This window comes from Dendropsophus ebraccatus, chromosome 7 (genome assembly GCF_027789765.1).
Source record: "Dendropsophus ebraccatus isolate aDenEbr1 chromosome 7, aDenEbr1.pat, whole genome shotgun sequence".
In the NCBI taxonomy this organism is placed as follows: domain Eukaryota; kingdom Metazoa; phylum Chordata; class Amphibia; order Anura; family Hylidae; genus Dendropsophus; species Dendropsophus ebraccatus.
The window spans coordinates 43,096,605-43,120,885 of NC_091460.1; the positions used below are offsets into that span (position 1 = coordinate 43,096,605).

At 40.8% G+C, this 24,281-nt stretch overlaps 1 protein-coding gene across 2 annotated transcripts in view; it reads right to left on the reverse strand.

Annotated features, from left to right (window-relative positions):
• Positions 1–1,124: 1,124 nt before the first annotated feature.
• LOC138797362 (solute carrier family 2, facilitated glucose transporter member 9-like) overlaps positions 1,125–24,281 on the reverse strand; it is a 111,240-nt gene continuing 88,083 nt past the window's right edge. For both annotated transcript variants that reach the window (XM_069977407.1, XM_069977408.1), the window contains 2 exons: positions 18,795–18,922; positions 1,125–1,706 (listed from right to left, as the gene is read on the reverse strand). In XM_069977407.1, coding sequence (XP_069833508.1) covers positions 1,443–1,706; positions 18,795–18,922 — 392 coding nt within the window. In that variant the 3' untranslated portion in view covers positions 1,125–1,442. The remainder of the gene's footprint in view (positions 1,707–18,794; positions 18,923–24,281) is intronic.

Sequence of the window (24,281 nt, forward strand, 5' to 3'; positions counted from 1 at the left end):
TTATCTCTACCTTCATCACCTGAGGTACCAGCTGTGGACAAACTGGTAACAGACTTTAGGTCCATCTGGGAACAGACTCAACAATCTCTCATTTTTGCTACCGGTCGGATGAAGGCCTTTGCTCTTGGTGACAATATTTGCTCTTGGTGACAATATTTGGCTTTCCACCAAGTATGTCCGACTCAAAATTCCAAGTTACAAGTTGAGTGCTGTACTCGGTTGTCTCCGGCAGCCCCATAGAGAATAATTGGAGCTGCGGGTTACACATCAACTCGCAGCTCCATTCAAAACAAAGTGGTTGGAGCGTCGCTCTTGAGATTCCCAGGGGGCCCAGAGGTCACCCCCCCCCCCCCCACTAACTTATATCTGTCCAATATCCTGTGCATAGGTGATAAGTAATAGAGTCTAGACTTAGAGTTACCTTATGAAGTTAACACAAAACTGAATGAACACTCAAATCTTAACAGAATTAAATTAGAATTTCCAAGTTACAGACATTATATATCTATATACATATTCATCAATGAAGTTTTGTACAATACACTGAACTTTTGGGAAAATGCACTGTGACATGAGGTTGACCTGTAATGAATCTTCTTACTTGCTTTGACAAGGATTTGACATTGGGCTAAAGCTTAGAGTCTAAGTGGTCTCTCTTTATTCTCTATACAAGGGTTTTGACTTTGCTTAGGGATACCCACAGGCAGGGGTGTAACTACCACTGAAGCCCACCGCATCAGGGGACCCCGTTGAAAATGTTTCTTTAACTGCAAGCACCCCTGACAAGCACTTGCATCTATGTTTAGACTTAGAGTACTATTCCACGAAGCGATTTTTCAACGATAAACGATCTCAAACGACCGCTATGGCGAACAACCTGAAATTGTTCACCCAATTACATGGAACGATGATCATTACTTATGATCGTTCTTACGGTTGTCCTGTCATCGCTACTGCAACGTCTTTTTACATGCGAACGATTTGCAAATGATCAAATCAAAGTCAAAATTCCATCAAACAAGCAACAACTTCTCGCACATGCACACCATTCTTAATATATGTCCCCCATCGTTTTAAATTTTACATGATTAACAAAATGGACATTACTTACTTTGTTTTCCCCATTTACAAGAAATGAATAACGTTTATAGCATAGATCATATGTCAATTGCATGATATTTACAGTCCAGCAAAAAGTCCATTGAAATAATACAATTCAGTGTTCTGTACAGCTCTACACAACTAGTAGACATTGCTATTCTCTACTATTCTTACGACAGTCAGACATTGGGTTCAGATGATTATTTGTGATGCATTTTAGGCTGGGTTCACATAGCGGCCAATACAGCACTGACATGTAAATCAGCTCGGTATCCAACTGCTTGAGGTATGTATGGAAACCACATGAGAACCCAGCCTTCTATCCACCAGCTCCACACATGTTATGCCTGGGCCAGGTGCTCCATCTGCAGATCATTGTGGTCACTATAGGGCAAGTTCTTCTCTAACTGTTCCACAGGCTTCTCCTCAGGTGGATACACCTCAAGTTCCTTTACACATGGAGAAATGTTATTTATCTTTGCAAACGCTTGGTCGATTTCATTGAATGTCTTGTTCTTGGTCTCTGGCAACACAAAAAAGAGATAGAGGCCGCCTGCCAGGCAAATTGCAGCAAACACTAGAAAACAGAAGTTGCCCAATCCATCCTATTAAAACAAAGGAGAGAGGTTGAATAAATAGGGACCCTGAAATCTCTCTAAAAATATAATTTACAGTTGCATGTAAAAGTATGAGTAATCTTGTTTTATTAGGCCATGTTCACATGCACGTGGCACTGAGGATCTTTATCCTTGGCGCTGTTTCTGTGCTATTAGGAGTTTATACCCTATGCTATTAAGGCGTTTTGGTGCACTAGGGGTTGGCCAGCGGCTGATTGGTGCACTAAGGGCAGTAGTTCCACCCCCAGTACAACAAAATATCCAAATAGAATAAGGATTAAACTCCTAATAGCACAGAAACAGAAAATTACCTTCATCCTCAGTGCCCTGTGCAAAAAAGGGACATATCACAGACGCACGTCCCGAGAACATAGGAGGCGCCCGTCATGTGATATGTGGAAATCACGTGACACGTCACGTGCGCCGCAACGTGAGGATGTCACGAGCGGACGCACGTAACGTACCGCACGATATACGTGCGCACTGCTGCCATCAAGTGGACAATAATGCCTATAGCTGCTGCAATCTATTGAACCTTACATATATTGCACATCACATAATTGCCTTATAATGAAAGGGAAGGTGCCAAGTGCATACAGAGCCCAAGAACCTATGTCATATAAAAAAAATTGATAATTAGCAGAAACCATTAATGGAATTAGAAATATTACATGATTATATCAATTACAAAAAATACAAATGCCTAATTAATTAAAATACAGCCACCCGTCATGGAATTTCATAAAGATGATAATATGTACATTATATAAATAAAATTTAAAATAATATTAAAAATGTTATTCTTTTATGGGGGTGAAGTGACCACCATGATACCATATGAGTAATATTGTGCAAATTATAAATAGATATACAATATCAATACAAAAATGATGAATCAGCCTATTACATAATAATATATAAAACTGTGTACAATTGATGAATGTCTATGCATGATTATGAACACCAAAAAGTCATAATTCTACAACATAATATACTCCAGTATAGAAAATAAAATGACTATGTCTAAATAGTGATAAGGTGAAAACACAAGGTGACCGTGCAAGTGCAACACGCGTGTAAAGTGAAGTGCACACAAAAAAACAAAAGTGCTAGCTATGAACAAAACCGTGTGAAATAATTATATAAAGATGCTTACGTGCAGAGATGAAATTCAATGAGGGGTTGGCTGTACATAAAACACACGCCTAATATAAATGTCAAATAATAGTGCTAATATATTGGAACTGTGATAGGGCCATATTACACAATACGGTACTAAAGTGCAAATATCTCAAAATACAGCATTGAGCCAATAATCACATTGGAATACTCGAATACCACCGCCGCAACGGTTACGTATAGTCCATATAGGCAAGATGTCATATATGACTGTTCTCAGTTTTTTTGTGATCAATGTATAAAGCAGGATACCGAGGACGTCCAGGAGAAACTGAAGACCACTTTATGAAGGACAAAGGTTACATAACACAGTCTAAAATAAGGAATAGAAAAAACAAATAATTAATACATAATTAAATAGGAGACGAAGAAAAGTATAAAAACGCGGATAATACCACATAATAGATCATAAAAACAAAAAACCTGTTGCAAGGGCCAATCGTGGGCAGAGCGGTCAGATAAACGGTGCAAAACTCAAAGTCTCATTGAGGCCGTGAGGGGCAACAGTCTTAAATTTCCATATCCAGCGGCTTTCACATTGGGCAAGACGTTTAGCATTGTTCCCGCCCCTGATGCTCACATTAATTTTCTCAATCCCTTTAACCTTAAAAACCGGTAGGGTCACAGCCATGAAATTGCCAAAAAAGTTTGGCCACTGGTTTCAGGCCCTCTGCATCGCTTGCCCTAATATGTTGAGGGCAGTTGAATTCTGCGATAGCTCTGGTGAACAAATCTACAGGATTACACAACATATAACGTGTTCCACAAAAATGGTGGTGTATCACGCCACATGTCCGTGCGGGAGGATATATGTGGGACTTACGACCAGAGAGCTCAAAATCAGAGTTAGAGAGCACGTCAGGGACATTCTGCGAGCAGGAGAGACTGACAACCAAGAGGGCTTGAAACCAGTGGCCAAAATTTTTTGGCAATTTCATGGCTGTGACCCTACTGGTTTTTAAGGTTAAAGGGATTGACAAAATTAATGTGAGCATCAGGGGCGGGAACAATGCTAAACGTCTTGCCCAATGTGAAAGCCGTTGGATATGGAAACTTAAAGGGAACCAATCACCGGAAAAACACATATAGAGCTTTTGAAATGTGCTGTTAGAGCACACAGCACACTTGCCACACGTGTTTCCATAGCCTCCGTGCCTTCCCCGTGTAAGCCGCAAAGTAACTTTATAAAACTGGCGCCCTGTATGCTAATTACCTGAGGTAGTCACCTGGGCGGTGTTCAGCTAGCAGGTAGTCACGGTCCCCTGGGAGTTCTACCGCTGTAATCACGCCCCTCTGGGCGTGATTCAAATGGCCGAGTAGCTGTGACATTCTGATGCCGCCGCACATGCGCAGTGCAGCCGCTTCCATTCCGGCGGTACTGCGCCTGTGCAGAATAGCCTCGAATAGCCTGTTAGCCGGAGTTCGAGGCTATTCTGCACAGGCGCAGTCCAACCGGAATGGAAGCGGCTGCACTGCGCATGTGCGGCGGCGGCCGGCATCAGTACGTAAGCGCGCCGACGTTGGGCACGGTGAGCTCCCGAGTGATGCCACAGCCACTCTGCCATTTGAATCACGCCCAGAGGGGCATGATAACAGCGGAAGAAGGCCCAGGGGACCGTGACTACCTGCTAGCAGCACACCGCCCAGGTGACTACCTCAGGTAATTAGCATAGAGGGCGCCAGTTTTATAAAGTTACTTTGCGGCTTACACCGCGAAGGCACGGAGGCTATGGAAACACGTGTAGCAAGTGTGCTGTGTGCTCTAACAGCACATTTCAAAAGCTCTATATGCTTTTTTCCAGTGATTGGTTCCCTTTAAGACTGTTGCCCCTCACGGCCTCAATGAGACTTTGAGTTTTGCACCGTTTATCTGACCGCTCTGCCCACGTTTGGCCCTTGCAACAGGTTTTTTGTTTTTATGATCTATTATGTGGTATTATCTGCGTTTTTATACTTTTCTTCGTCTCCTATTTAATTATGTATTAATTATTTGTTTTTTCTATTCCTTATTTTAGATTGTGTTATGTAACCTTTGTCCTTCATAAAGTGGTCTTCAGTTTCTCCTGGACGTCCTCGGTATCCTGCTTCATACATTGATCACAAAAAAACTGAGAACAGTCATATATGACATCTTGCCTATATGGACTATATGTAACCGTTGCGGCGGTGGTATTCGAGTATTCCAATGTGATTATTGGCTCAATGCTGCATTTTGAGATATTTGCACTTTAGGGCCAGGTTCAGACTATGTTAGTGTGCGGCTGTATTTGCGGCTGTAATTGTGCGGCGGTATTTTTGGTGGTTCATGCGTACGCTAGAAAGTATAGGATATACGGCTGCACAGTGCACACTATGTATGAATCTACGGCCCGATCGTAAACGGACCTGTAAAAAATGAACAAGACCATTGTTTGCGGCTGGAAACGCGGCCGTGGATTGACAGGCGGTCCGTAAGGAGTAATTCAAAACTAGCCGGCAATGATGCCGAATGCTGATGCCTCTAATAGTTAATAAATTAAATTAATAAAACACATTTTCTTTGTAATAAAGTCCCTTTCGTTGTTCAATAATTTAATTCTAACGAATCCATCATTTTGCAATTTAATATACTGTTAAAATAAATATATATATAAATAAATGTATATTTATATATATATATATATATATATTTATTTTTTGACAGTATATTTAATTGCACAATGATGGATTCGTTAAAATTAAATTATTGAACAACGAAACTGAATTTATTTCATCGACAATGTGTTTTATTAATTAAATATTAATTAGTACAGGAAGTTCCATAAGCCGTTAATTCATATTGCCGGCAAAAAAGCTTTCTGTACTAATCATCACTTTACTTTAATGAAAACATCAAATGTTTCTTCTAATTATGTTATCACAATAGCATTATTAGAAGAAACATTTAGAATTATATGTGCGCTCAGCTGATTGGCTGATCGGCTGAGCGCACATATAATTAGCGGGTCCGCAGTACAGTGACTTCATTGTGCTGCGGACCAGCAAAGAGGACACATCGGGGTGAGTATAGAGCTCTCCCCACCCCCTCCCCAGCACTGCACCCCTCCCAGCAAGGAAGGGGGGGTCAGTTAACCCCTTCCTTGCTGGGGTGGGTGCAGTCTGACATCAGTCTGGCCCCAAAGGGGTTAAGGGGGATGCAATACATCCTCCCTTAACCCCTTGGGGGCCAGACTGTAAGCAGCAATCTGTAAAGATGCTGCATACTGTAAGGAGCATAACACCGCTCACAATGATGGGTGTTATGCTCCTGTTTGTGTGTTTTTTGTGTGTTTCTCCCTTTTTGTTTTTCAGATATCGGTATCCTGGGGATTACGTCGGATTCCGTGGACTACGTCGATGACCAGCGTTTTTTTTTATTTTTTTTTTATAAAATGGTCAATGAGGGGTGTGGGGGTGTTTTTATTTGAATTAAAAAAAATTTTTAACTTGTGTCTTGTCTTTATTTCTTTACTTTATAGACTTAGTAGTGGAAGCCATCTAATAGACGGAATCCATTACTAAGTTGGGGCCTAGTGTTAGCCGGTATAAAATGGCTAACACTAACCCCCTATTATTACCCCAGTACCCAATGCCACCAGGGGTACTGGGAAGAGCCGGGTGCCAGTGGTCCCGGAGCGTCAAAAATGGCGCTCCTGGACTGGGCGGCAGCAGGCTGGTAAGATTTAGGCTGGGGAGGGCCTAAACCAATGGCTCTTCCCACCCTGGTGTTACCAGGCTGCTGTCGTTTGGTTTTTAACCCAGCTGGTTATAAAAATAGGGTGGGCCCTATGCGTTTTTTTTTTTAAATAAATAAATAATTTAAAAAAAACGCATAGGGCGCTGGACAGGCGCTGGACTGGGCAACACGCGATATTACCGCGTCTGTGGCGTCCTACATTCGGGTAATTATCTACCACACCTGTTGAGGGACAAAGGGATTGGTTACCATCTAGCCAGTATGGGTATTTATATTGGGGCCTTTCCATCAGCCAGTACCCCTTTTGAAGAAGGCATAGCCGAAACGTACGTCTGGTGGGGGCTGCCGGTGGACATTCTTACTCCAGTGTTACCTTGGTAATATACCTATATCGTTCTGGCGTGATACACTGATTTTCATTACTGTGACTTAACATATAGGTGTATATGTTTTTCTGATTTCAGTAGACAGGGCATTATTTCCCTTCTGTATTCACATTACACCTTCTTTGGTCCACCTGCATCACCCCTTGCTTGTATGTTCGTTATGGTTGTTTCTTTTAACATTTTTTACGGTAGTGGTTCATTGCTGTTTTCCTGTTCCTTGTGTCTATTTATCTATATGTGTATTTTTAAACAATAAAGATTTTTCTATGTTGATACAAGTTTGAGGTTCAGTTGTTTCTTTGTCGGTTTGTTAACCTCATTTTTGTGTCTGATTAAAAAAAAATAGTTTTGATCGTTTTTTCTTTTTAATGGAAAAACGAATCAAAATGGATGCATTCGTTTTTTGAAAGAAAAAAAAAATGGATAGAAAAAACAGTGTGAACCCAGCCTTAGTTTCCCTTTAAGCACTGTTAGGCAAACAAAGCAAATTAGTTACGTTTTTTTAACTAGATCAGCATTAGTCTGTACATCGCCTGCAAATAAAGTTAAAAACTTTGATGCTAGATTCCAACCACTATGGAGCCCCAGGAGGTAAGCGTCATAGTTGTATGCCTCAATGCTTATTATACAAGAACATGGATTCCTGTCTTTTAAAGAGAAGTCCCTGCTCCTGTAAAAATCTGAACTGAATTTGATGACAGATTCAAGCAAATCTCTAGTCCCAGTAATTGAACTGATCAGGTCCCTACACCAAAATATACACAGAACTGTAACATGGGGGAACAATACGTAAAATGCTAATGGTGTGTAGATGTGGGCCACTTAGCATAACATTTTCAAACACACAAACATAATTGTGCTTCACGCTACAAAATGAAGCAATTCCTTTCACAGACTATTTCTATATTTACCAACTCATTACTTTTTGCAACATCTAATTTGACAGCATTTTATTTTAAAAATTTACTGAAATAGAGAGAAGGACCATTAAATACACCAGCTTCCTACAAGTCTCAAGTCTTCAAGCTTCAAAAACATGGCCACTTTCTTCCAGACACAGCACCACTGTTGTCTCCAGTTTGGGTGTAGGTTTTATAACTCAGTTCCATTGAAGTGAATGAAGCTTAATTGCAAACCAAATCTGAACTGGAGACAAGAGTGGTGCTGTCTGTGGAAGAAAGTGGCCATGTTTTTGTAGCTTTAATCTACATATTTAACATGATAGGTCTAAAAGAGAAATTTTGTTTATACATTGTTGTACAGAGGTGCATCATTTTGTATTGGTACACTAAAGCCATTGGGTAGCGCAAAACTTGGATATGTATTGAGTTTAGTTCTAGTTGTATAAACCCATATTCCATTAATTTCACCAGCTGTAGCACTAGCCAGATGTATATAATTAATTCAAGGGAATCTGTCAGCACTCGGACCCGAGTTACTGACAGTGTTATATAGGTGACAACACCCCAGTGGACATGGTACCTCTGGTTTATCTGTCCATGTAACAGAAACCACACAATCCACATTTTCTTACTGGAAGAGTCAAAAAGGAGAACATGCCATGGTCTGGTACACCTAATCCCTGGTTTCATTCAAATAATAATTTTGTGTCAGCCTCCTGTTCATGCACTATACATGCCAACAGTTAAATGTATGAAATCAGGACATTTAGGCCAGTTATGTCATTGAGAATGCTCCTTCTATGGGAAGTTTGCAGAAACCCATTGGTTATGGAGGTCCCGTTCAAAGGATTTCTGAACCAAAATCAGAGCTGATGGCATGTGTGGTACCTGTGGCAGTGCCATCCGTGGGAAGTTGGGCTATCCCTTATCTTGCTATATACAGTATCCCACAGAAGTCAGTTTAGTAAATACTTTATTAGATCTTTTCATGGGACAACACTGGTGATACATTGTAAGGGAGTCAGTGTACAGCTTGTATAACAGTGTACATTTGCCATACACAGCCATTAATGTACACCCCTAAGTAATAATTGTTGTTGGCTCAGGTTTACATAAGCCCTCCCTCTATTGTGGCTCGCTTTGTTAAATTGTCCCACCAAAATCAGGACTGTTGTTAAAGCGGTACTGGAAAAAAAAAATTCAGATTAACTGGTATCAGAAATCTAGGCAGATTTGTAATTTACTTATCAGCTGCTGTCAGTAACAGCAACAGACAGTTCCAAGACCCCCAAAGGGAGAAAGTGGAGCGCCAGGGGCAAAAAAAAAAAAAAAAAATGCGAACAAAGCATATCCAGTGTTTTAGGTGTATAATGTTAATTGTGATATCTACAGATCATTGGGGTTAAAATCCCAACATACAATAAAGGAATAAGCATTTTTTTTTTTACAAAACACCAAAAATATGCACAATAATAATAATATGCAGAGAACAAGGATCCATTGACCCCATCAATGGTCTGATAACAATCCTCCAAAATAAGAGTGTGCTCCATAGACAATAGAAGAGATGAAGTAATCACGGAGGTCATTAGCACAGTATCCTGTGACAATAATTAATATGACAGCGCCGCAAGGAGATCTGCAAACATTTCTGTCGAAAACAAAAATATCCAATAAATTGTATTTGTTCATAGGGTGACGAGTGATACCGGGAGGTTATAGAAGGACAACCATGTTTATTGCCAAGGGCTCAAAGTGTACTCTCTGAGCTACAGCATGCAATGACAAATATTAGAAATATGTGGACTTTTAACGTTACAATCATTTTGGAAACATTGTATAGATTTAGTGTCATTAAAAGGAGAAGTCCGGCCAAAATTATTTTTTATATATGTTATTACTTATGGAAAGTTATACAATTTGCTAATGTACATTAATTATGGGAAATGCTCATATACTGCTATTTCCCTTAATTTAGTGTATCGGGAAGTGTTAGAACTCTCTCAGAACCAGTGACGTCACGACAAAGGGTGTAATTCCTATGGAGTGTCCAGCAGGGGGCGCTCTCTATATAGAAGTCAATGAGTACCATTGACTTCTATATATAGTGCGCCCCTGCTGGACACTCCATAGGAATTACAGTGTATGTAATGTAATGTTATGCACTGTACTTTTGTGACTTCATGAATACATTTATGGAATACTTTGGGGAGCAAGTGTCCTTGCTCCCCAAAGTATCCCATAAATGTATTCAATGAATAGGTTTGCAGGGCACCGAGCAGGGAGGGAGAGAAGTGCCATCTACCTGCCCCCTCCCTCCCTGCTCGGTGCTGGGAACATATACAAAGTACTACTCTCCCATTATCTGCAGATAATGGGGGAGTAGTACCTGTGCTATCCCTATCACCGCCCGCGCCACCACCACCGCCGTTCACACAGGGGCTGCTTTTCATGCCCCCCGCCGCTCCCCCTCCTCCTCCCGGCTTCAAACTTACTATTGTGCCGCTGATTCCCTGCTGCCCGCGCCGCTCCTCACTACCCGGCCGGCCACTAACTCCCGCCTGTCCGCACGCCCCGTTCCTCACACTATCTGGCCGCCGCTCTCTGCTCTTGCATGCCTGCCCCCACCCCGGCCAGGGACACCAGGTAGCGCCGTGCTCCCGGCCGGGGTGGGGGCGGGCATGCAAGAGCAGAGAGCGGCGGCCAGATAGTGTGAGGAACGGGGCGTGCAGACGGGCGGGTGGGAGGGAGTCAGCGGCCGGCCGGGTAGTGAGGAGCAGCGCGGGCAGCAGGGAATCAGCGGCGCGATAGTAAGTTTGAAGCCGGGAGGAGGAGGGGGAGCAGCGGGGGGCATGAAAAGCAGCCCCTGTGTGAACGGCGGCGGCGCGGGCGGTGATAGGGATGGCACAGGTACTACTCTGCAGATAATGAGGGAGTAGTACTTTGTATATGTTCCCAGCACTGAGCAGGGAGGGGGGAGGTAGATAGCACCTCTCTCCCTCCCTGCTCGGTGCCCAGCAAATGTATTCATTGAATACATTTATGGGATACTTGTATTCATGAAGTCACAAAAGTACAGTGCATAACATTACATTACATTACATACACTGTAATTCCTATGAAGTGTCCAGCAGGGGCGCACTATATATATAGAAGTCAATGGTACTTATTGACTTCTATATAGAGAGCGCCCCCTGCTGGACACTCCATAGGAATTACACCCTTCATCGTGACATCACTGGTTCTGAGAGGATTCTAACACTTCCTGATACACTAAATTAAGGGAAATAGCAGTATATGAGCATTTCCCATAATTAATGTACATTAGAAAATTGTATAACTTTCCATAAGTAATAACATATAAAAAAAATAATTTTGGCCGGACTTCTCCTTTAAGTCACTTTTGCTCAGAAGTCAACAACATAAGGCGCACAGATTACATTGTGTTTCTTTATATTTCCTTAACACAAGGATTAATAGTGTAGTCTGGGGGTGTCTAAGCAGATACAAAGAAGACACTAGTACTAGAAGTGACATGGGGTAGGTAGGGACCTGTAATTTCTCTGGGTGCATAACCGGGTTTATACAGTAAGAAAAATTTGTACTGAGCCTCTGAAGTTGGAAGCCATCATGGGCAAAAGAAAAAAAAGCCTGTTCATCAGAGGGGAAGCCATTAATAACAAGTTACTAATTTTGTTGAATCCCTATTGTCTTCTCTATATATAGTAAGCAAAAGATCTCTTCAAGAAAATGCTGAAACCTTTAGTTTAATAAAAAATTTAAAAAAAGTTTCACAAAATAAAAATACAAAACTCAATAATATTAAAATAATAATATTAATAATAACAACAACAACACTAGAGCGTCGTATTAAAAAGTATGAAATTCTATTCATGTGTCTTTTCATGACATCACATATCACTACTACTGTATCAGCGCTCATAGATGCCCACCAGCCTTCTTAAGCTCCAGCTCCTGCAACATCACGACCTGGCTCAGGAATGCTCAGCCAGTCAGTGACTAGGGCAGGAAACCGCTGCAGTCCCTGAATGGCTGTGCAGGCACCTCCTACCAGGACGGAATGACGCAGGAAGCCAGGAGGGAGAAGGTGAGCTGCTGACTCAGCACTGCGGGAGCACAGGGATCGGTGAGTATAGATCATTTGTTATGTTCCTGCCCCCCTGTCTGCACTATAGTTTTTTTTTTTTACTAGAATTATCCTTTAACATTTGCATTATGCTCAGCATTTATTGTTTTGGACCCTAGAGTCCCCCATTGTTTGTGACATTTTTACATTAGGGTTTTCATCAGGGGCCTTCCCAGGAACAGTGAGGGTCAGTGGCATCAGGTGTTAGGGTCAATTTTTATACGTTTTCATAGCTACATCTAGATCTAAGATTCAAGAACAGCTACGAATGTTTGGACTTTGTTCATTATCTGTCTACTTCAAATCCTGATCGCCATCTTCATATTCATTTGTGTTATGATCATCCTCTAGCATCATCATTCTTTTTTAGTTACCTATTGGGGAGTTCATATTCTTGCTATTTGTTACCTGCTTACTTGGAAATATCTGCGTACTGGGAGCCAATGTACAAACTGTTGAAATAAAGACTGTTTGGCCACAAAATGACGGCGGTCCTAAAAAAAAACAACCCGTTAAATGGCCAAAGAAAGACGCTGTGTGAACTGTATTTATCTTATGGTAAATGCCACGTGGTTTGAAAGACATAAGAAAGCGCTAAAGCAACTTCATGAATTTGTCGCTTTTTGCAAACCAGGGCCATTATATGATGAAGTGCATCAGCCCTGTTTTTTTTCCGCTTTTTTATTTAATTTTCTTCCTTTTTACCATCACTTTTAACTGTCATTACTAAAGATGAGCAAAGCGAATCAGGCAAATCCAAATTCGCTGAAAATCGGGCTGTTAATTTGCTTCGTTCTGTGAAGCGAACTCCCGGCAATTCATTAAGGAAATTCACAAAAAAACTAAATGGTGGCTGCACATGCTATCCGGAGGGTCACTGGGCAGGAGAAAGAGATTGATCATAATCCCTAGAGCCTGTCCAATCAGCTGCAGGGCCCTCTGTGATGTCAGAAACTCCCCCTTTATATAAGGCTCTTCGGTAATGGAGGTGGCCAGTCCGCTGTGTGTGGAGGAGAGAGCAGAATGATCGCTAGTGTAAACCATGAACAATCAAGCGATGAGCGAAAAGTCGTTCACATTAGTCTTTCAACATGTTCACAAATCATCGTTGGTCGTTCGCTGAAAATTCGCAGATCGCTTTGTGTCAAACAGTCTTTCACAGATCCACCCTATGTGTGAGATGGGCTTAAGCGATCTTAAAACGATCAAAGTAACAATTTTTTCAAAGATTTATCTCTTCATCTAAACGCTGATCGTTATAAAAACAAAATTGTTGCCTCAAAATCGTGAAACGATCGACTGGGCGAATTATCGCTTTGTGTAAAAGAACCCAAACAGAGTGATATAGGGAAAGAGAGGAGGGGAATGGCAGAAATTGGATTGGACTGACTGGCTGATTGACTTTTTTTTTTTTATTGTGATTTTCTGATTTTTAACACTTTTACAACAATATGCTTTAACAAATTCACCTTTCTGTAATAGCCCCAGTACTGTAGCTACTATAGTTTTTGCTCTTAAAGAAATTTGTTAAGATTCGATTTGCAAATCTTAAAGAATTTGACCCGAAATTTGAGAAGCTCACAAAATGAATTTCCAGCTGCTTCACTCATCTCTACTCCATTACATAACTTGATAAAATTTCAGACAGATGTTAAAATGTAAAATGTATGCCTTGTTGTAAACTGAAGCCTTTCGTAAGAAGAAGCCACATGTACCGTAATGATGGGAGACACTTGTAGATGCCTGCGGTATAATTATTGCTGTTTTCTTATACAAGTGATTTGTGATGTGCTAATAAATAAAAGGTAAACATAAGCGCTGCCAATAAATGTCTCTATAGGACACAGGGGTCACTCATATAATGACTATATGTACAGGGGCCTCATTACTTTCCTGATTTATTACACACTTTTCCCCGGATATTTATATCAGGCTTAGAGGAGGTGGAGAACCAACCGTGTGAAATGGCTGATGAAATGTGGACGGAAAATCAAGCTGATCCCATTGGTTGCACTGACACTTATGTTTTAATGGTTTGCCTTAGGTTACTCTCTATTTATATGTATTAACAAAATCTATGCTCCGAGGGCAAAACTTACCAGTAACTGTCCAGAGCAGGAGAGGTTTTCTATGGGGATCTGCTCTGGACAGTTACTGTCTTGGACAGAGATGTTAGCAGAGAGCATTGTATCAAAAAACAACAATTTTCTGCAGGAGATAGAGCAATTGATAAGTACTGGAAGACTGGAGATTTTTAAAAAGAAGCAAATTACAAATCTACATAACTTTCTAAAACCAGTTGATTTTCGCAGAATAACCCCTTTAAAAGGGCTTTCCTAGCTCAGAGGTCCTAAGGATCTATAGTAAGTCTCTGATAGTTAGTGATCCCACTGCTGGCATCTCCACCTATTAACCCTTAGACGACCCAGGGCGTATAGTTACGCCATGGAAGTCTGTCCCCAGACGACCTAGGGCGTAACTGTACGCCCTGGGTGTTTCTCCCGCTATGAAGCGCGCTCCGGAGCGGAGCGCGCTTCATAGCAGGTGGGGGCCGGCTGCAGTGAGCAGCCGGGACCTCACCGGTAATGACACGCTGCAGCGATCGCGCTGCCGCGTGTCATTAACTCCTTAAACGCCGCGATCGCGGCGCGACCGCGGCGTTTAAGTGTAAGTGACAGGGGGAGTCCCCTGTCACTTACCGATCGGGACCCCCGCAGTGTGACTGCGGGGGTCCCGATCGGTAAAACGGACTGCTGGAGGTCTCTTACCTGCCTCCATGCGGTCCGATCGGCGATCTGCTACACTGAGCCTGCACAGGCAGCCTCAATGAGCAGATCGCCGATAACACTGATCAATGCTATGCCTATGGCATAGCATTCATCAGTGTATAAATCAAAGTAATCTATGTACAAGTCCCCCAAAGGGACTTCAAATGTGTAAAAAAAAAAAAGTTAAAAACACTATTACACTACCCCAAAACCCCTCCCCCAATAAAAGTCTAAATCACCCCCCTTTCCCATTATATAAATAAAACATATAAAAATAAATAAATAGATAAACATATAATATACCGTAGCGTGCGTAATTGTCCGATCTATTAAAATATAACAAGCGTCATTGCGAACGGTAAACGGCGTACACGAAAAGAGGGAAAAAAGTGCGCGGATTACCGATTTTATGTTACATTATATATATAAAAAAATTAATAAAAAGTGATCAAAACGTCCGATCTTCACAAATATGGTATTAATAAAAACTAGAGATCATGGCGGAAAAAATGACACCCCATACAGCCCCGTAGGTGAAAAAATAAAACCGTTATAAGCGTCACAATAGTCCCATTTTATTTATAATTAATTGCCAAAAAAAGGATTTCATTTAAAAAAAATATATAACATTAGAGAATCTGCGTAAACCTGCATATGGTTGTGTTCGGGCTGACCTATAGAATAATAGTATCATGTCGCTGTTACCATATAGTGCATTACGTAGACACAGGAACCCCCCAAGCGTTACCATATTGCATTCTTTCTTACGATTTCACCTATTTATATCTTCATAAATAATATATTTGGAATTCCATCGTACATGTTATGGTAAAATGAATGACGCCATTACAAAGTACAACTATTCCTGTAAAAAACAAGCACTTACATGGCTTGTAGATAGAAAACTGAGAGTGCTAGAGCTCTTAGAAGGGGAGGAGGGAAAAACGGAAACACTAAGATCAAAATTTGCGCGGTCCACTGGGTCATTTTGGGCCTGGTCCTCAAAGGGTTAATGGAACAAAAAACCCTTGACTTTCATTTCACCATTTTGTGCTACTTGATAACAGGTAATTTACCAAACTTTGCCAAATACATAATTAATATATTGTGCTGGAGAACTTAATCCTACTGCACCCATTTATCCTATGGGGCGTATGTCCCCATTCTCATGTAGGTTGCAAGCCATTATTATATACAACAGACGGTACTGAGCCACACTAAAGCTGGCCCTACACCTTCAATAACTGATGGATGAACGATTATCTCCTGTCCTCCTCGTACACAGGAACAAGGGGGGGGGGGGGGGTATGATTTTCTATCATGCTCAACCGCTATCTTCACCGACATCATCTGTCGCTGGACCTTTGGGAGAGCCCCATGCACTATTGATGACCAAGTATGTCCACATCAAAGTCTAAGTTGCATGAGGACCTTAAAGCAAATGTACCATCAGTACATACGCTTTTAAGTTTTGCACATGGATAGAACCGTGCCCTGGTCCCTGCGTACAGGGCCATTCTATTCCCTGGCACTGGCCCTGGCTGAAGCACTGGAGGTGGCCCGGGCCGCCCACAGTTTAAGGAAATTTTTATGATTCTAATGGGGGCACGTCATAGAGGGGCGGGGGTTTCCTCCACTGGGGGCAGCCCGGCCCTCCTCCAGAGCTTCAGCCAGGACCCGTGCCAGGGAATAGAATTGCGCTGTATGCGGGAATCGGGCCTTGTTTCAAAAAAAGGACGGTGGCACTGGATTCCCTGCACCGGCGCCATTCTATCAATGTACAAAGCCTAACATGAATGTACTGATGGTATATTTGCTTTAAGTGTTAAAGAGGACAAAGCTTAAAACCCCATGACTAAGTGATATATGCCTCACTATAGCCTTAACTACCAGTTATATGGTTTACACCCTCACGGCAAGTTATACTAATAATATGACCTTATTTATGTCATCTAGTGTAAGTGCAGCTTTAAAAATCTAAGGACCACATGAAGCTTTTATATCACTGTTTTTAGGTCAATGTATGGGGTATATGGACAAAGGCGTTACTAGTTGTAAGCCGTACAATAAGACATCATATACAATTCAGTTTAGGCTGGGTTCACACTGCGTTTTTGCAATCCGTTTAACGTAAACGTTTTATGGAAAAATGGATGCATTTGTGTGTCATCCATTTGGATCCATTTTTCCATTGACTTCAATTATAAAAAAAAAAAAAACACAGATCGAAACGGATGCATTTTTTTGTAACGGACACAAAAGTAGTATTGACTACGTTTTTCTGTCTGTTGAACAGATCGCAGTGTGAACCCAGCCTTAGTGCTCTGGAATCAAGGGCGCATAAATATTAATACTAATAATAATAATACAGCTGCAATCCCTGTTTACATAGATAGCATAGAACACAATGCATGTAGATAATGCTATGACTGCATTTTATTGTTTCCCATGTAGTTATTACACAGTATTTGCCACCACCATGTGACTCATGACCCCCTGCTGTGTGGACCCCCAAAGCAGTCTTGTTTTTCAATTCTATGTACTGTACGATGTTTGCATTGTCATGATTCCTTGTCTCTACACATTTAGTATATATATTCTCCATGTATTAAATCAAGGCGCCTCCTGACCATCATTCACAGTCATAGCTCACAAGGTGCACAAGGTCGGGGACCTCTATTATAGTGGAAGGTCAGAAGGTAAAGATGGATTGCCAGTAGGTACAATACAGAGAGTTCTCTGTCTATGACACAAGCTGATTATTCCCAAGAAGGACGCTTACTCTGCCCCTCAGATACACGGAAAGGTTGAGATCCTCTCTGAAATGAACACTTGCTGGGAAATGTAATGTCATTGGGGCAGCCGCGTGAGTGTCTTTCCACAAGGCAAAAACTGCCATTCACACTGTAATGTGGGATTGTTACAAAGAGGACAGGCAGGTTACATAGTCAATGACTTAAAGTGTTACTGTCATTTACAGTAAATTAACTTTTGACATGTCACAGATTATTAGTAATTCAATCTACACATATTCTTCAGTGCCTCTTGCTTTAGAAGTACATGAGTATACTTTCTGTGAGAAGTATTACTTCAATTGGGCTAATATATATTTTTTTTTTTCAGTTTTGAACATTTCATACTGACTTGTGTAATATGCACAGGATATATGAGATCGGCATAAATATCCCAATTTCTCACTTAATCCCCCAGTTAGTCCCTGTCAGCTCCTCGGTAGATGTCGTAAATGTCAAGAGGGACTTTTATTTTGTACAAAATGAGGATTTTATGAAATGACAGATAATGGTGTCAGTAATGTGGTTCCTAAGTACAGTGTCTGCAGAGGGCACGTCTGTCATTATACAGAGGTCAGGCAGGACATTTATAGCTGAAGAAATTGTAGCCGCCTGTGACCAGTCCATGATAAGAGCTAAAACAATAACTATATCTTCAGTGCTGAGACTTTTGCTGACATGTTGCTATTTAAACCTGAACAGGTCCCTAAAAATATCTGATTTTGAAATTTTACAGAAAATTTGGAAATTTGCTGCTAATGTTTTACGCTTTCTATTGTCTAAAAAAAATGAAATATAGTTTAATAAATGCCGCCAACATAAAGTAGACATGTTGCTAATGCTATTTAGTATATAATTTATGTGGTATAACCATTTTCTGTATAAGCAGAAAAGTTTTAGAGTTGGAAAAATGCATTTTTTCACAATTTTTCACACTATTTTGTTTTTTTTCATAAAGATTCGTTATAAGTATCGACTCCAATTTACAAGAAATGTGAAGTACAATATGTCACGAGAAAACAATCTCAGAATCAGCCGCATAGGTAAAAGCATCCCGAAGTTATTAATGAATAAAGTGACACAGGTTATATTCATAAAATTTGCTCCGGTCCTTAAGGCCATTTCAGGCCCCGTCCTTAAGGGGTTAACACAATCTACAGTTCTTGGTTATTGTTTTTTTTTTTTACCTGGATTATAGGAAAGAGAAGTCCAACTGCAAAGTTACTGATCCAGTTAACGGAACCGGCTATCATAAAGGCTGACGGACGCTGAGACTGGTGAAAAAACTCTCCAACCAGGACAAATGGGATTCCACCTAAGATCAGAGAAGACAGGGTCATGTAAGCAAAATGCAAAGGCAGACGTAAAGTATCAGGATATCATATACTGAATGTTACAAAATATTGCCACGAAAGCATAAATGATTCCAGGGAATCAAGATGCAAGCTCTAAAGCCTAGAGATAAGTTGCTATGCGTAGTGTAAATGGACATGCAAAAATAGTTATCAATAGTAATGGGAATGGTTTTTGATGTAAAAAATTATTCCTACTGATATACATATAACCTCTATGTATTTATTATTTAGCAGAATTGATAAAGGGTGCTGTACTCGTATTTCACTTCAAAGACTAGACATCCTTGACATGGAAAAAAAAAAGTTTCTGCATATATTAAAAAGATTCAGTAAAGCTTTAGTCTGCAATCTTCAATACTTCAGTAACTAATTCCAAAAAATAAGATTTTGCTACATTTCTTCTGCCCCCAACTAACCTTAGATGGTGCCCCCCCCTCCTCCAAACTAACCCTAGGAGGAGCCCTCCGCCCCATTCCAGTCTTTTAATGTATTGTGTTTTATAAATATATTTTTAAATCTCCAGAACTGGATACAGTATTCCAGATGTGATGTCACTAGAGCTCTATACAGCGGGATCACAATCTCCCTCTTCCTACTGGTTATAGCTCTAGCAATAAAGCCCATAATACCATTAGTTTTCCCTACGCCTGGTTGCACTGTTGACTCATTTGATAAGTCAGAAATCACTACCCCAAACACAAAATAGCGGCTATGAAAATCAGATAGAGGATTCCTTCTCTCCAAGTGCATTATTCTACATGTGTAAACATGTAAAATAACAGATTTACCTAAATAAATGATAAGTTATTCTGGAACCTTTCCAACAAATCTATATATCAATCTGCCCATCTCCTTCTGCAGCTTAGACTGCATTTTCAATGTGACAGGTTCCCTTTAAATGTCTTCACTTGTAACACCTTCTGTTTTTGTAGATGGATCTATAGTGCTTAGACATAAGGAAATCGTCCTTTAGGGTACAAACCCACTCGACGTATTTGCTGCGTGAATCAGTCTTAAAAATAAGCAGGCAAAACGCAGGTTGGCTTTATACAATTGTTCTGCGTTAAAATACGCAATTGCGTATTTTTGAAGCGTGAAGCTACATGCGTTTTTCGCACAGGTTGTTAACAACTGATGCTTTGCTAACAACAAGCTTCACGCTTCAAAAATACGCAATTGCGTATTTTAACGTAGAACAATTGTATAAAGCCAACCTGCGTTTTGCCTGCTTATTTTTAAGACTGATTCACGCAGCAAATACGTCAAGTGGGTTTGTACCCTTATACACACCGGTTCTTTAAAAACAAGGACAAGGTCAATGACTAGTAATTACAATAAATGTAATTACATCTATATGTAAAGTGCTTTCCCCTACAAGATGAATATCACCATCTAAACTCATCACTTCAGCCATACATCAAGCTTAATTGTTGTGTGTCGGATTTTCCCTGCTCAGTATATATGCATTTACTAGTTATCACTGTTTTATGGAAGAAACTTTTCTCTTAGCACAAGACATCAGTGTGGCTACAAGGTGATCTATCTCCACTCACTCAATCTTAGAGCCCATGGAGCGAGAATCTATCGAATCAGGTTGATTCAGCAGATTATTGCTCCGTGTAATAAAGACAACGATCATCTGATGAAAATGATCATCGACTGACTGTGTCTTTAGGTCCTGGCTAGAGATGAGTGAACCGGGTTAGGGTTCGAGTCCATCCGAACCCGAACGATCGGCATTTGATTAGCGGGGGCTGCTGACCTTGGATAAAGCTCTAAGGTTGTCTGGAAAACATGGATACAGCCAATGACTATATCCATGTTTTCCACATAGCCTTAGGGCTTTATCCAACTTTAGCAGCCACCGCTAATCAAATGCCGAAAGTTCGGGTTCGGATAGACTCGAGCATGCTCCAGGTTCGCTCATCTCTAGTCCTGGCCCATGACTTCAGACACTGCAGGGAGTGGGCCGAAGCTAGCAGGACATCAGGGAGCACGAAGAGGTATGTCTAAGTTTATTATTTTACAAGGGCTGCACAGACATCCCTAATGATACAAATAGCTTTTGCTGCACAATAATCAAGCCGTGTACTAGGCTCACTTAACAAGCACTGATCTAGCAGATTGGCACTCGTTTACTATAGTAATCAGGCCATGCAATATGGCACTTATGGTGGATTTACACAGAGAGATTTATCTGACAGATTTTTGAAGCCAAAGCCAGGAACAAACTATAAACAGAGAACAGGTCATAAAGGAAAGATTCAGATTTCTCCTCTTCTCAAATCCATTCCTGGCTTTAGCTTTAAAAAAAAATCAGTCAGATAAATCTCTCTGTGTTAAAGCACCATTACTCTCAACCATACACATAGATTTCCAAAGAACAACAATAACACCCCAACCCATGCATCCCAGGTACACACTGTCACTTATTGAATACAGGTGATTAGACCTGACACATGCAGGAACTACTCTCCAACAATCAAAGGGTTAAAAACTCTCAAAGGCTGACAATTCGTTTTAAGCATACAAAGACTAAACTGCAGAAAACCAGCAGCTTATTAAAAGTGGATACACAATTCAGCTACATCTTAAATTATTCTGGTCAATCTCTACCTTCTATCCTAGTGAGGACAAGACAGAAAAGTTTCAAAGTTTCCAATTCCACAAGTGTGTAAGCAATGCATTGTGACTGCTCATGGTGATCTTATTCATGGTCATAGTACCATTGCACCTCTCCAAGAATAAAAGCACCTGACATGTACAAGAGTCAATGCATTGTGACTACTCATGGTGATCTTATTCATGGTCATAATACCATATAAAGTACTCCATATAAAGGGGTAGTGATCACTTGTAGTGTAATGATGTCTGAAGCATATTACAATACCTGCAAATTATTGTTACTAGAGGTTGTGAGCAAAACAAATTTTGCCAAAACACATCAACCATGTACTTCTGTTTCTTCCTCTGCATTACCCCGATGAAAAGAAATTCACCGTGATTTTTTACTTCACTCAAGGTGCTGGACTATAATTTCTCTATTTGCTGACTCTGGAGGAGAGGAGCAGGTGAGCTGACCTACAAGGGTTTTGATAATACCTGCAAAGTGTGTGCAGTCCTGACTTCCTTGCATTACATGTCTTTGTCCAGCTATCATTTGCAGGTCATGGGGTCAATGAAGTCAGTGCTGTGTAGCAGAAAGTATAATTTAAGGCCACTTCATGAACGATGCCACCCTTCAGAGACTACAAATCTGTCACCTTAGCAATAATCTTATTTGGCCTAATGGTAGGAATGGCTCTGATTCTGTACAGTGATTTGTACAGTGCTTACAAAAGGGGCGCAAACAGAGATAAAATGACAAACAAGCATGCCTAACTCTCACAGTATCATTGGCTGATCGTTGTCCTCCACCAAGTAAAAAAAATATCGGCCACACACCACGCATCACGTAAAACGACGTGTTAAGTTAATATACTTAAATCAGTGGCTGATTTACGTATACAGAAAATAATAAACACCATACTTACTTTTCCAGGCTCCCCTAATGTCCCCCAGCCTATTCCTTGTTCATTGCAGTCACTGCTGGCACATCTGAAGCTGCCTGTGTAGTGATAGGCCGCTGAGCCAATCACTGACCCAGCACTGGCCCATCTTGGCCTGTGATTAGCTGAGTGACCTGTTGCTTCAGAGATGGTGACTGTGGTGAGCAAGGAACAGGCTGTAGGACATCAGGGGAACCTGGAAAGGTAAGTAAAACCTTATTACAACCTCTAAATACAGCAAGAACTGCACAAAGCATATATGTATACAGCCCTTCAGGATCATCGAGCCATGTAACAGGCTCAGTAAATGAGCACCGATCTAGCAGATCGACGCTAGATTAGAGTATGTAAACAAATAGGGCCGTGTAACACAATTCTTAGTCTGATGGTAAGGTCACACATGGCTAATTTGTTGCAAAAATTTTGCAATTGTCTTACTCATCTGAATGGAGCTTGCAGAAGTCCATGCACCCACAGCATAAACAACTCTAGTCAAATCTATGGGATGGATTTCCAGTGACAGAAATATCTGCAACAAATTTGTTACATGCAAACATCCTCTTCAAGAATATTTCGGATTCCGTTTAGCTGGTATATGAGCCTCTTATCTTTGGCAGAGATGATATTCCTGAGTGCTTTCTTCTATACCCAGCAGCTGTTACATGTTTTCCCTTCCTACTACCTTTAAGATCAAGACATATCTAGGAAACTGAGACTTTATTCTTGAAAAATATCTAACAGAAAAACATAAGACGAGAAATGCGCAGACTGCAGGCCATATATGTCAGATACCTTTAAATCATTTAAAGGGCTCAGGGGTTAAAAGCAAAGGAGAACAGAGCAGTCCCTTTGGGATTGAAGTGATATGCGACTAGATGTTTAATACCCTCGCACACTGTAAGGGATGAGACTTATTCCACCGAAAAATTCTATACTATCAACACTGACACGATTCCCTTGTAAAGAATGAATAGGATAGTGCTTCAATACAAATACTGTAAATAACTTATGTCATGTTCCAGGTTAACTGAAAAAATACAAATTACGTCCGTTCTTTACACAACGGCCATTGTTATGAAATACAGCTGTTGTTTTTACATAGTGTGAACCTAGCCTTGCAGCTATATAGAAAAGACATACAGTATACAGGTGCAGCCTATACGTATCCTGTATGGACTGACTAGATCAGAGATGTACAGTGGGGAAAAAAAGTATTTAGTCAGTCACCAATAATGCAAGTTCTCCCACTTAAAAAGATGAGAGTCGTCTGTAATTTACATCATAGGTAGACCTCAACTATGGGAGACAAAATAAGAAAACAAATCCTGAAAATCCCATTGTCTGATTTTGTAAGAATTTATTTGCAAATTATGGTGGAAAATAAGTATTTGGTCACCTACAAACAATCAAGATTTCTGGCTCTCACAGACCTGTAACTTCTTCTTTAAGAGTCTCCTCTTTCCTCCACTCATTACCTGTAGTAATGGCACCTGTTTAAACTTGTTATCAGTATAAAAAGACACCTGTGCACACCCTCAAACAGACAGACTCCAAACTCCACTATGGTGAAGACCAAAGAGCTGTCAAAGGACACCGGGAACAAAATTGTAGCCCTGCACCAGGCTGGGAAGACTGAATCTGCAATAGGTAACAAGCTTGGAGTGAAGAAATCAACTGTGGGAGCAATAATTAGAAAATGGAAGACATACAAGACTGATAATCTCCCTCGATCTGGGGCTCCACGCAAAATCTCACCCCGTGGGGTCAAAAT